Genomic DNA, 13851 nt, shown 5'->3' with positions numbered 1-13851 from the left:
AGATACATTTAATCTTCTCGCGTTGTTCCAACTGAAAAGTGTATTTTACTGTAAATTGTTGAATAAAATGAATCTCGAACTTAAATTGGAAATTGATGAAAAAAATTTTGAGGAAGGTATTCTAAATATTTTAAAAACAATTCGATCTAACTGGGATGAAAGAGATATTAATTTTAAGGTAAATAAATAGTTGAAAAATTGAGGCAGGGACATGAAAAGAATAACAGTTGATTTATTTGTATTTTCCATTTATTTTATGCCTTTGAAATGTCTTTTCAAAATGAGAAAAGGGTTTTCCAAAGCCCCGCCCTTCTACTGAATACGCCACTGACAATTCATATCAGTAAACAATGAAAATAGTCAATTTCAATTTTTGTTGATCATTTTCAGGTATTTTCCGAAGGTATTACGAACAAATTAATTGGAACGTATTGCACCAGTGTATCTGAAATGATATTGTTCAGGATTAATGGAAACAAAACCGATATATTAATCGACAGAATTGCTGAAATAAAAAATATGAAGCTTTTAAATCGTTATGGATTTGCACCTAAAATTTATGCAACCTTTTTAAATGGAATTTGTTATGAATTTATTCCTGGAGTTATTTTAAATACAAATAGTGTCTATGAACCATCTATTTGGAAAACGATTGCAACTCAAATGGCCAAAATGCATCAAATTCCTTTAACAAATGAGCAGTTAAATTGTGAACCGATGATTAAAAGAGTTGGATTAAAGTATTTAGAAATGATACCTGAAAAATTTACGAATGAAGCGATTAATGCGAGGTAAATTAGAACTTTTTTTTACATTTTTCAATGTAAAACTTTCAAACATTTTTTTTACAGAATTTCAAGACTATTTCCATCAAAATCTGAATTAAGTGCGCACTTTTCCTCACTATTGGATATCCTATGTTCCACAAATTCACAAATTGTTTTCTGTCATAACGATTTACTTCTCTCAAATATTCTTTACACATCAGACACATCAAAAATTTCATTCATTGATTTTGAATATGCCGAACCAAATTGGCAAGCATTTGATATTGGAAATCACTTTGCAAAAATGTCTGGAGCGTCGTCTGACAGTTCTATTGATTATTCAAGATTTCCAGATAAGGATTTTCAAATGAAATGGCTAAAATATTACTTGAAAGGAGTTTCATAGACGGGAAGACATTAGTAAATTAGAAATTGAGAAGCTTTATGAAGATGTTAAGAAATTTGTGACGGCATCTCATTTTCTATGGACTTGTTGGTGTCTGATTCAAGCAGAAATTTCAAGTATTGAATTTGATTTTGTTAGGTGAGATAAATTGATATTTTATGTCGTTTTATGCAAATATTTTTTTTTCTTTATTTATAGATTGGCAAAAACTTACTTTAACGAATATTTATATAGAAAAAGTCAATTGTAAAAATTTAAACCCAATGCATGAATTTAATTCTTTTATGAGTGTTAATAGATACCCGATTTACCATTAAATTATTTTCTTCCCACCATGCTTGGAAGGATTTTATTCTAGTTTATTATAAAAAATCTTAAAAATGAAAACATTTACACAAAGAAGAATTTAATAAATAAGAAGAAATTAACTCAACCAAAAAAACGTGTCGCAATACAAATACAATATTTGAGATTCACCTTCAATGTCAAAACATATGATAAGTGCGACAACTTCTAACAGGCTAAATTTTTAACATAAGAAAATTTATTGTATATTTGTATTGTTGAGTATTGTTTTCTTGCTAAGATCACTGATTTACGATTAATCCGTTTGATGTTGCTGCACTTTTAGAACTGTGCAGTTATTTTTTGCATTATGCAGATTTTTCTATATTCTTGATCATCATAGATTGATGAACATTGTTATATTCATACAAACAATTTGATAGAAAAATGACCCGAGTTCCTATTCCAGGAAAATAGGGAAAAATCGCTATTGAAATACACCCCTGTTGGCTAGGATTATTAAAATTGTTCAAATAAAATCTCAATCAATCAGTCTTAATTAAATCAAATAAAATAATGAATAAACTTATCAGTCAATTAAAAAAAACTGCTGCTGTAATGCACTTTGATGATCCTTATGGTGATTTTTTTACTTTGATTCTTTTAGTCGGAAATGTTTTTCCCCGGCATGAGATTGTGTTAAATTGTTTACACGTGCTTTTTACCAATAATAATCTTTGATTGTGTTCAATATGCAAAAGACAATCATGTCTCTCGTGTATTATTTTGTTTTACGATCTTGTATAAAAATCATTCAGTTTACTTTTTGATCTCTAGTTGTTTGGATGAAGATTTAAGAGAAAAATGAAAGTTTATTTATTTGTTTTTGTTTGCGGTGAGTTAATGCTTGGTTTTTCGATTTAAATGGTGATGATTTAAATTATTGAAAAGAATTGTAATTTAATAAAATAAAATTAAAAAATCATTTTTCGAATGTTATTAAAAATTAACATTTTTAAATTAGATCATATAAATTTAAAAAAAAAAGTTAAAATAAACTGTAAACAAAGTTTAATTCAATGTTTATAAATTAAAGTAACAAAACCAAATCAATAAGGAATACTTGTTAAATATTTATATTTTAAAAAATGTTAATGAAAAAAAAAAAAGAATTTTTAAAATTACGAGTCTACTAAAAATTCAATATTTCAAAATCTTAAAAATTGTGAATTTTTTTGAAAAAAATAATTTTAATGCTCCATTGCTTCAAAAATCGATCATTTATACTGTATATAATTTCTTGCGCAAAAAAAATATAATTTCTTGCGCAATTTTGGACAAGTAGGCGATTAATTTTGACGGAACAAAACATCAATTTTCTGATTATTTACCCTCTTTTACGACGATGTCTTCCTTCCAAATAGTTTAAGGATGCTTCTTGATCATTTTAAAATATTTCTGAGGTTGAAAATGCGAAAAAATTATCACAACAAAATTTTTTTGTGCTAGCCTACTTGTCCATTGCACGAATAAAATTTTGTTTTGGCAATTTTTTCGCGTTTCAACCTCTAAAATTTTTTAAAATAATCAAATAAATCAAACCATTTGAAAGCAAAAAAATGTAAGATAGTAGGATAAATCGTCAAAATTGAAGTTTTGTGTCGTCAATTACATCGCCTACTTGTCCAAAATTGCGCAAGATTATTTTTTTTGCGCAAGAAATTATATTTTTTGACAAGAAATTATATACAGTATAAATGATCGATTTTTGAAGCAATCGAGCATCCTAAAAATATTTTTCTTACGGAATCTGAAAATTCACGAAATTCGTATTTTTTTTAAACTTTGTATGGTAAAATTCATGCTTCCGTTCAAAAGTTATGGACATTTAAAAATTTCAACTGCATTTTGCGCAAGAAATTATATTTTTTACCCTAATGAAAAAAAAAGAATTTTTAAAATTACGAGTCTACTAAAAATTCAATATTTCAAAATCTTAAAAATTGTGAATTTTTTTTAAAAGTTTAATTTTAATTATGAATGCCTATAAAGCAAATAAATTTAATATTCAAAGAACAAAATTTAAAAAAATTAGATTAAAAATTTGAAAAAATTCTGCGATTAATTTTGCTTTTATACATAAATTTTATAATTTATTCTGGGATTAATAAAATATCTGATATTTTCCTTTGTCAAATTTAAATAAAAATATAATCAATAACCAGTTACTATACATATTTTTGTAATTATTTTGCCAACTCATGCAGGATTTTGCATTTGACAGTCAACAAAAACAAAATGTGCTAAATTCATCTTATTTTATTTTTATTGACTTTTAAATTCCCAGAACAAATCCTTTAAATACCAAACCAGTGAAATTTACATATTAAATTAGGAGATGCCGACTGTCTTGCATAATTTTTTGTTTTGATTTCATTTTTATATGTTACTGTGTTGCATATTATCAAAATTACATTTGTTTTCTTACAAACACACTTAGTCGTTTGTGAACATATGATATGTGAGTCTGTATTTTATCCAATTATACAAATTTGCTCATGTATTGTTCAATAATATATTTTAACAAGAAGTTGTTTTTAATACATTATTATAAATATTCACGGGTAAAATTTTTGTTTTGATTTGATCATTTCTGCTAAATATAGAGCCATGATTTGAAATTTTTAGAAATTATTAAATAAAAACATTTACATTTTACGAAAAGTCTTAAGAAAGAATCCAGATTTAAGATTATCATAATCCAAATAAATTTTCTTGGTGCTAAAAAAATAATTTGTTGTGATACGTAATACATGAACCGCCCCAAATGAATGGTGTTTCAGGAATATCATCATTATGGTCAATCTTCTCAATCTATATCGTTAAATGCCGCAAATTTGAAATTTCATATAATTAAATAAATGAATCAACATTAAATTATTTCACAGTTTTATTCGCTCTGTCAGTAGAAGGCAAATGGAGAGCCAAAAAAGTTCAGGAGAATGAAGATGATTCACCTGTAAGTGAAGATTTGAAAGGTAAGAAATCATGTGACTTCTAATAGAAAACTACAATACAATAGTTTTGAAAGTCACTAATCTAATGATTATTTTGATTTATGAATGACCGGATATTTTTTTAAATTGGGAATTATCCCATAGTCACCCTGTTCTGGTTTCTGATTTTGAATTGAATGATCAACTTGTTTCAAAACCATTTAAGTGAAATGCTTATTATTAGTCAATATTTTTCACACACTCTCAAAATGTAGAATGAAATAACGACAAATTCATAAAGATTCATTTTAATCTCTGTTTAATTAGGGTTCGTCAAAACTGCATGCGCATATTCGTGCATATATGCGCATATATATGCATATGTATGCATTTTTGTTTGCATACAAATTAATACTGTTTTTTTGATTTTTCAATGTTTATCTTTCACATAGCTCTAGAAACCGTGTTTTTCAGTGTTAACTAACTGATATTAAGATGAAAATCCAAGAAAATGCAATTTTCTCATTCAATTCTCTTATTATGGGAAGAAAAGTTGAGAAAATTATATTAGGATGAAAAACTACAGCATATCTGTCGAACCCTATGTTTAATTAATTGATATTTAATGGCCATTTGCTGAACTACACAATTATACAATTTATAACATAATTTAAGTCATTTGTCTTTTATCATTCCGATCTAAACTCCGTCCCTTTTTCAAAAACATCAAATTTCCAAGCAAAACTATTTTATCCAAAATTGTGAAATTTTTTGAGATATATTTGTTATTTTATAAATACCAATATTAGCCCGACGAATTGTTAAATTAATTTCTTTCCACCATGCTTTTAGGGGGATTATTCTAGTTAACCAATAATTAACTAATTTTATTTATATTATTTTTTTAGAAAACATTTGTGAAATGCATCGTGTCAAACCACATTGTCAACCATCAAAGTATCGAACAATCGATGGCTCTTGCAACAATGTTAATCATTCATTATGGGGAATTGCTTATTCAAAATTTTCACGAATTTTAAATGCTGAATATGGAGATGGAATCTCAACTTTTCAGAAATCAGTGACTGGTCATGAACTTCCCAGTCCTCGATTAATTTCAAAACAAATTTACACAGAAAAGAGCGTTCTAGATCCTGAATATACGATTGCTATGATGCAGTTTGGACAGATTATGGCTCACGATATGAGTTTTGGATTAGAAGCAACATCAAAATCATGCTGCTCTCATAAAAATAAGTATGATCAAAGTGTAAAGAAGTGTGATGCAATTTCAGTTCCAAAAGACGATTTGTTTCTTGCTCCACAAGATGTTCAGTGCATGCATTTCATTAGAAATGTCAACGATGCTGATTTAGATTGTCCAGCAAAGAAGGTTCAAGGTGCAGTTTCTCAAATTTCAACACCAACAGTTTTCTTGGATCTATCTATTCTTTATGGAAGTACACCTGAGCAGGAAAAAGCTTTACGAAGCTATGAAAATGGCCTGATGAAAACTTCACTTAAAGATGGATATGAATTTCCACCACATAACACAAAATCTAGTAAAGATTGCTTCATTGATTCATCAAAGGACTTTTGTTATGTAAGCAGTGATGATCGAATCAATCAGAATCCACATTTGACAATCATACAAGTTTATTATCTTCGTGAACACAATAGACTTGCCAGGAAACTTTCTGAGATTAATCCACACTGGGATGATGAAAAATTGTATCAGGAAGCTCGACGCATCAACATTGCACAGTATCAATATGTGTCTTATTATGAATGGCTCACAATCTTCTTAGGTGATCAAAATATGCTCGATGAAAAAATGATTTATCACTATAGTGGGGATGAATATGTCAATGACTATAATCCCAACCTGCAGCCAAAAATATTTAATGAGCATGCTAATGCTGCTTATAGATTCTTCCATACACAGATTGAGGGACATTTAGAGTAAGTATTTGCAATAATTGCGGATCAAATAAAATGGTTAATTTATGTCAAATTATTTCAGACTTCTTACTGAATCACGTGAGATCATATCTAAAATATCATTGAGTGATTACTATAATAAACCAAGGATAATAGAAGAACATTTTGACAATCTTGGTCGTGGTCTAGTTACCCAGCAATCTCAATTGACTGATGCTAATTACGACACTGAAATTCTTGATTATTTATTCAAACATGAGAGAAGTTATGGTGATGATTTGAGAGCTGTGGATATTCAAAGAGGTCGTGATCATGGTGTTGCACGTTACAATGATTTTAGAGAACATTGTAAACTGAAAAGAGCTAAAAATTGGGAAGATTACTTGGATTTGATACCAGAAGCTGATGTTGAGAAGCTAAAGCAAGTTTACGAAAGTTTTGAGGATGTCGAGTTGTCCGTTGGTGGATCTCTTGAAAAAATTGTCGACAATGCAACTCTGTCAGGTCCAACTTTATTGTGCATATTTATTGAACAATTTTACAACACAAGAGTGACTGATCGATATTGGTTTGAGTCTGGAGATCCAGAAGTGGCATTTACGCGTCCACAATTGGCTGAAATCAGGAAATCAAGCTTTGCACGATTATTCTGCGACAATTCAAATAATGTTACCAGAGTACAGAAAAAGGCATTTGACATAGATGATGAGCATGAGTAAGTTGAAAATTTACCTTAATTTAAAAGTCAAATGTTAATTAATTTTTAATTTTTAGAAATCCAATCGTCCCGTGTTCACAGATTCCTGTTGTTGATTTATCAAAATGGAAGGAGTAATGTTGAAATTTCAATAAATATGCGTTAAGAATTCATTTTTTACACCACAAAAAATTAACAATTTTGAATAAAAACTTAAAAAATACTTTTGAAAACAATTTTTGGATATTTACTTAAGTTACCAATTAAAAAGAATAAAAAGATTCCAGAGGTTAAAGGCTTTATAATTACATAAGACTCATAAAGCTAGCAAAGAAGAAAAGTTGCGGGCGCTTTGAGAATTTGTTCTTATGTCTCAAATAATTAAATGTAATAATTTTAAATTGTGAACATATTTCGCACATTAATGTTGTAGTAGTACTGAAGTCAATGTGATTGACAGATTGTATAGTGATGTAATTCTGTACAATAGTATTGTGAATCAAGGAAAAATTAAACTAATATATACGTGGTCTCTCGTGAAATAAAACATATTAAGGATCGAAATAACCACCCATTCTCAGATAAATAGCATGAATTTTATTAAAAACACTAAAAACTGTAAACATTAGTCTCATTTAATCCTTGCTAACGATTACTAGAGGTTTTTTTTAATATTTATTTTATCAAAGAGATTTTTTTTTTTTTTTGAGTTCTAATAGTTTAAAATCAGTCCTTCATTTTCAAAATATCGATTACGAAATTTGTTACAATTCATTTCTCATCTCGTCATATAAATTAATTGATTTTGTTGATTAGTTTTATTTTTGAATTGCCTTGAATTCAAGTTTCAGTGGATACTTCGTTTTAGTTTGTTTCCAGATTCTTGTGAATCAGTTTAAAAAGTGAAAAATTAAAAAAAAAAAGATATTTATTTAAATTCAAATAATAAATTGAAATAAATATTAAGCATAAAATTGTAAGTGTTAGTTTGAATAAATTAAATAATTATTTTTACACCCAGATTCATGAGATCTATTTGATAATAATATGAATTTCAGAATCAGTGACTTATGAATCACGGTTGATTACAAAAGATTTGTCTATAGAATTACAAGTCAATACTGGTTTGAAAATAAACATTGTAATTTTATATCAATTAGTTTATTTTGCTAAATGAAAAAATCAGAGGTCGAAGTCGGTCTAAATCGACTATAGTCTATTAAAGTTGGTTTAGTCTACTAAAGTCTACTAAACCGGCTAAAGCCGACTAAAGACTTCAGCGGGCTAAAGTCGACTAACAATCATCCGACTTCGACCTCTGGAAAAAATTATTATCGGACTATCTAAGCGAATCTGTCAGTTCAAGATACAGGGGCCCCTGTAATTAGAAAATCAGTAATACTAGTTAAATAAATTAAGCTTATGACTTTTTCACAATCAGTTAGTTATTAATAATCAGAAAAATTTCACGATACCTTAAAGAAAAAGAAACAAAATATTTCATCATTCATGGTAAATGGTTTCATCATATAATTTCCACGTTATTAATCATTTTGCCGTAGAATGGTTGAAAAATTTCATTATTACTCACAAACAAAGTCCAGGCAGTGAGGTCATGTATGTAGTACAAGTAAATCATGTGCAGAAACAACTGATTATAACGTAAACATTGAGTACGTAATGACGGGTGAAAAGTTATAACGTTACTTATTCACAGAAATTCTTAGATATAATTAATAATTTCCCATTTGTCAATTGGAAAAACCAGATCTCTATGAAAAAAAGAAAATTAAAGGTTTCAAAGATATCGGTCGGTCTCCTCTCTCAGAGCAAAATTTTTTGGTTACACCCCTGCCAAGATTATGTTTAATATTTTATTACTATTTAAAGTGAAAAGTTAATGAAAAGTTGATTATAATTATAAGGATCTAGAAGATAATTTCACTATAACTCATTTTCATCTCATTCAGCATTCTTAAATTAATCATGAGCGACACGAGTGATTTTCATCCAAAGTCGCGTACACCACATTGTTCACGATGTTCAAATCATAAAATAAAACAGGAAATGAGGAATCACAAAGGAAAATGTCCATTCAAAGACTGCATATGTTCCGATTGTGAGATGACTAAGCAACGTCAAAAGATACTTAATGCAGAAATTCAAGTGTATCGAAAAAGAAGAGCGGATATTGTTAAAAAATCAAAAATTGATGAAAAATTTGTAAAATCTCGAAAGAGATTAAGTCATGATGAAAAACTGACTGAGGTTTTATATAAACAAGTGGAAGAAAAGATTAAAAATGTAATTCGAGGTTTTGTTGTCAGATCCAGCGGAAACGCGGGTCTTGATGTTGAGAATTGGATTTCAAGGGGTAAGTATTTAGTTTTTTAATAATCAGTCATCAGTCTGTCTAGCAACAGTCTGCTGTGTTCTGTTTGAGTGTATTTTGTGATTGTGAATGTTCAATTAAAAGTAAACTTTTGCTCTAAAAGCTGGAATACTAAAATTTAAGTCTAGTAACTGGTCTTAAATATGCTTCAAAAATTATGTAAATTAAATAGTAATTGCATATTTACCTGTTTCAGGATTGGAAATGTCAAATAATTCAGAATATTTTCCACAAGCTTCTTCATTTGCTACTTCGCAATCTACGATTAAATCAAATTTAGTCAATAATAATCAATTATCAGATGAAAGTTCTTCAGAAGCATCATTGCAAGTTTCAGTGAGCGCAAATTCAAGTCCTGACAGTGAATATAGATTCAGTTTTGTTTCAAAAAGTTACGAAGTTCAAAACATGAGCTTTCGAAATGAATTTACCATGGAAGTTTACCCCGAAGTTGACCAAAACTATGAAATAATTGCTGAACTAAGTGAGGAAGATTTACAAAAATTGATTAAAGATCTTGAAGGTTCAATTATTAATCCAGTCATTGATGAAAATATTCATGGTATTAATGTACATGAAACGACAAAAAATTATGAAAATTTGATCAGATTATCTGCGAATCATGAATATAAAGAAAATCAGAAATGCAGTCTAACTTATGGAAATTCAACAAATTCAGACCATTTAATTTCTAATCAGATTCCATGTCAAAATCAAACATTATCAAACATGAAAGCATCTTCTCAACATACCTCACTAGGACCAAACAGAAGGGATTGTAGAGAAATAGATACACAGGCAGAATTGGAATTTATTGATCAAATTTTAGAAAGTAAGTAAACCAAACTATAAACTAGTCATGGACAAAAATATATTCCATTCGAAATTATTCCTCAATTTTAGGCTTATGTGATGATAGAAATACTGATTATCCAAGAAGTTACTCTACAGAATCAGATACCAATATCACATTAATGTCCATTTTTGATTGAACTATTGCAAAGTATTGTGTTGTTGATGGTTACAAGATGCTATGTAAGTAAACATGTAAATATGTCAGAAATGTCGATAATTTATATTTTAAAGTGATTATTTAAATTTTGTAAATATTTTATTCAACTAGTTTATAAATTTCAAATATATTTACTATCAGTACAAATAAAAAAACAATTAAACTTATCGAAAAATTAGAGTTTTTATTTTTAAATATATATTAGACAAAATGTACAAAATAATAATTATTTATTTCGCTTAATTGCTATTAATCAACTGTTAATGTAGAAAAGTAAATACAGAGGATTTAAAGGTTGCGAATATTTTTAGTGGTTAACATCTAACGATACAGAATTACGAGATGCTTTATATGAAATAAAATGGATTTTGAAAAACTAGAATAGAAATATAAAAATAGACTTGAGTGCAGAATTTGGATCTTTTTCATTATAACTAGTCATAAAACACATCTTTAAATCACATCGATCAACTTTAACATAAAAGAATAATGTACACTTTTTGCAAGCAGAATCATATAAAATAAACTGAAAATATAAAGCAAATTTGCCATGAGATTTACAGTTTAGGAAATTTATTTAATATAAAAAAAATTTATTCACAACGAATAAAAAAATAAATTCCAATCTCATATATGACGTCACTTAAAGCTAATGAAAATAAATTTCATCATAATTGCAGATGTTTTATCATTTTAATGCATATTTCTGATCTATTTTGTAGTCTTCCTCATTCAAACAAAGACTCAGACTAGAACATTTCAAATTTTTATGTTGTCATTAATAATTCATGTCAAACTGAGTCACAACAAACAAACAAATGAAAATTACTGAATTAGACATTATTTTTAATTTCATTCTGAATCTAAATTAAATTGATCATATGGAAATCTTTACATAACGCGGGGAAACCTTAAAAACTTTAAATTTTTTTTGATAAATTGAACTTTTTCTCTTTCAAAAATTAGTCTCATATGAGAATAAATGAAGAAAAAAATTGATAATAAGATTCACATTTGATAACTCATTTGTTACGATAGAGTAAGCACACTATAAGATTCTTACCGTTCTTTTTACTTAAATCATTTATCTTAGAATCGTTCTCGTTCAGTTTACTTTAACCGCTCAAAATGAAAAGAAGTTTAGTATCAAAAGTATTTTTGGTTCTCATTGTGGCAGATTTGGGTAAAAATTGTTCTACTTTTGGCAAATTTGATAAAGATTTAAAGTTTCTAAGATGTCGAATTTGAGGTTACAAAATTGGAATTAATACAAAAGAGAATGATGTTTTGTAAAAAAAATCCTGAATTTTTATAAACAGATTTTGCTTAGAGGATTTCGGCTTAAAATTAATAATTTCTTAAAGTGTCATAACAAAAAAATTAGTTTTAAGTATCCAAAATAGTAATTTAAAAAAAAAATCTTAAAAATTTCAGCAATTCATCTTTCAAATGGAAAGCCATTCTTCTTTGGGTCACATCATCATTCAAGCTCTGAAGAGCACTCGCATACATCACATGTGATAAAACTATTTAAATGGGTTAAAAAGTTTCTTGGCATATGCGGAAGTCCAAGCTGCGATCATAAAAGTCATTCGTCTAGCTCTAGTTATGGTGGCCAGTCAAGCGTTAATAGTTATACTCCAAATTATGGAGTACAGCAAGGTCATGGATTTGGTTATGTGTATGGACCAAGTACACCTGTGCATGGATATGGAGGAGGGTATGTTCCTGTTGTTGAGAATCAGTTTGCTGTGGAACACAAGGAAAAACACAATCATCACAAACATCAATGCTGGCACATGTTTCAATGGTTCTGTGATTTATTTTATTAAAAGTTTTGCGTTTTTTGCTTTTATGATTTGTGTTGTGTTAAAATTTTTAAAAAGAAGTTTTATAAAAGTTTAAAAATTGTACTTAACATTAAATTGAAAATTAATGCAAATCACATCATATATAATCTCAATTAAACTGTAACCTTTAAAGGAATGCTTTATGGGCAGCATCGAAACATTTTGAAATGATTATATTATAATTCAATTAAAAATTAGTTTATATTTTTTCACACAAAAAATAGAAAATATTATTAGTTGTGCTCTTTATCTAACTAACCATTTTTATTTTTTGAAAAACTGAACACTTTTTATAATAGATTCATTTTTTTTGAACATTCGTTCCACGATAGTAAATGTCATCAAAGTTTTTCACTAAAATTTTCAATCTGTCATTTGGCGATTCAGTCAACCGTCCACATTTGCTCAAAATACTGAAAATTCTTGTGATAAATTCTGATGGTAATTTTAATGTCAATTTCTGGTCCAAGAACATTTCGAGAATTTCGTCAGATGCCAAATTATTGTTGTAAATTTCAGCTACAAACATCATGACTTTTCCTAATCGTTCTTTGACATTTTCATTGAACATGTCAACATTAAATCCAATGAATGTTATGCATCGTGCTGTTAAGAAAGTTGTCAGATTCTGTTGGAAATTCTCACAATATTTTGTTTCTTCCTGATCTTTGTTTTCTTCTTTTAAAACATTCTGACGAATTGTGCTAAAACTGCCTCAAAGAACTTCATATAAATATCAAATTTGTGCTTGTTCATATTTTCCATTTTTGACCACATTTCGTGAATAATAAATTTCCATGCACTTTTGACAAAAATTTGTGGACTGTGTGATTCGTAATTATCGATCGTAATTATCGACTATCGAATGAATAAGTTTCATCAAATATTGATTAAAAATTCAACAAAACATGAAATTTTTAATATTTTTAATGTGATTGAAATTTTCGGGATTTCCCGGGAAATCCCGGGATCCCGAAAATAGGTGTAATTTATTACTGTAAGGAAGTTTTTCGAACATTTTCCCAGCGAAAATCGATTACATAGACATAGATAAATTGTTAAATTGTGAAAATTTTACTAAATGAAATAAAAATTTTTAAAAAATTTTCAAAATAATTTTTAAAAGTTGACAATTTAAATCAAAAAATTACCTAATAATTTCAATTTTTAATCCCGGTCCCGATATTGAGAAAGCATAGTGAATGTACTTTAAATTCATCAACAGAGAACATATCTTTTTAAAATAATGACATTTTGTTTTCCAAACAAGCATTATACATATATCGATTAGTTAAAATGTTCAATATGAAATAAAATGAAAAGGTTATTAATATATAAAGATGAAGAAGTTTTGGAATTCACAACATGACGAGTAATTTTAGTACATAATCTTAAACACATGACATGTTTAATAGTATTAGTAATCTTAGCACAGACTTGTTGCATATTATCGTATGAAAACATAAACAAATTTCATTTGTATTAATATTTTTGTAAACAAAACA

The 13851-nt window shown here is 27.9% G+C and overlaps 4 protein-coding genes across 5 annotated transcripts in view; all 4 read left to right on the top strand.

The window, feature by feature from the left end:
- The window catches only part of LOC139099458 (chymotrypsin-2-like), a 161840-nt gene that overhangs the window by 20135 nt on the left and 127854 nt on the right, over positions 1-13851 (top strand). The gene's annotated exons all lie outside the window — the stretch shown is intronic.
- Positions 32-2084, top strand: LOC139099330 (ethanolamine kinase 1-like). The gene is made up of 4 exons (XM_070651754.1): positions 32-178; positions 391-791; positions 852-1311; positions 1372-2084. The coding sequence occupies exons 1-3, from the start codon at positions 68-70 to the stop codon at positions 1171-1173; spliced, it is 834 nt and encodes a 277-aa protein (XP_070507855.1). The 5' UTR covers positions 32-67; the 3' UTR covers positions 1174-1311; positions 1372-2084.
- LOC139099329 (peroxidase-like) lies at positions 2216-7328 on the top strand. Its single transcript, XM_070651753.1, has 5 exons — positions 2216-2353; positions 4407-4496; positions 5363-6416; positions 6478-7110; positions 7170-7328. The coding sequence occupies exons 1-5, from the start codon at positions 2323-2325 to the stop codon at positions 7228-7230; spliced, it is 1869 nt and encodes a 622-aa protein (XP_070507854.1). The 5' UTR covers positions 2216-2322; the 3' UTR covers positions 7231-7328.
- On the top strand, positions 9578-10476 carry LOC139099306 (uncharacterized). The gene is made up of 2 exons (XM_070651730.1): positions 9578-10316; positions 10388-10476. The coding sequence occupies exons 1-2, from the start codon at positions 9689-9691 to the stop codon at positions 10474-10476; spliced, it is 717 nt and encodes a 238-aa protein (XP_070507831.1). The 5' UTR covers positions 9578-9688.

Source organism: Chironomus tepperi, unplaced genomic scaffold (genome assembly GCF_022539635.2).
Source record: "Chironomus tepperi strain 1889 unplaced genomic scaffold, CSIRO-AGI_Ctep_v1 contig_467, whole genome shotgun sequence".
NCBI lineage: Eukaryota > Metazoa > Arthropoda > Insecta > Diptera > Chironomidae > Chironomus > Chironomus tepperi.
The sequence above is the reverse complement of the archived record's forward strand: the minus strand, read 5'-3'. Positions and strand labels throughout refer to the sequence as shown.

Coding starts and splice junctions, on each gene's coding strand:
- LOC139099330 (XM_070651754.1), top strand. CDS start 68: ATGAATCTCGAACTTAAATTGGAAATTGATGAAAAAAATTTTGAGGAA. Junction 179..390: donor AAAGAGATATTAATTTTAAG/GTAAATAAATAG, acceptor GATCATTTTCAG/GTATTTTCCGAAGGTATTAC. Junction 792..851: donor AATGAAGCGATTAATGCGAG/GTAAATTAGAAC, acceptor TTTTTTTTACAG/AATTTCAAGACTATTTCCAT.
- LOC139099329 (XM_070651753.1), top strand. CDS start 2,323: ATGAAAGTTTATTTATTTGTTTTTGTTTGCG. Junction 2,354..4,406: donor TTTATTTGTTTTTGTTTGCG/GTGAGTTAATGC, acceptor ATTATTTCACAG/TTTTATTCGCTCTGTCAGTA. Junction 4,497..5,362: donor TGTAAGTGAAGATTTGAAAG/GTAAGAAATCAT, acceptor TTATTTTTTTAG/AAAACATTTGTGAAATGCAT.
- LOC139099306 (XM_070651730.1), top strand. CDS start 9,689: ATGTCAAATAATTCAGAATATTTTCCACAAGCTTCTTCATTTGCTACT. Junction 10,317..10,387: donor TATTGATCAAATTTTAGAAA/GTAAGTAAACCA, acceptor CCTCAATTTTAG/GCTTATGTGATGATAGAAAT.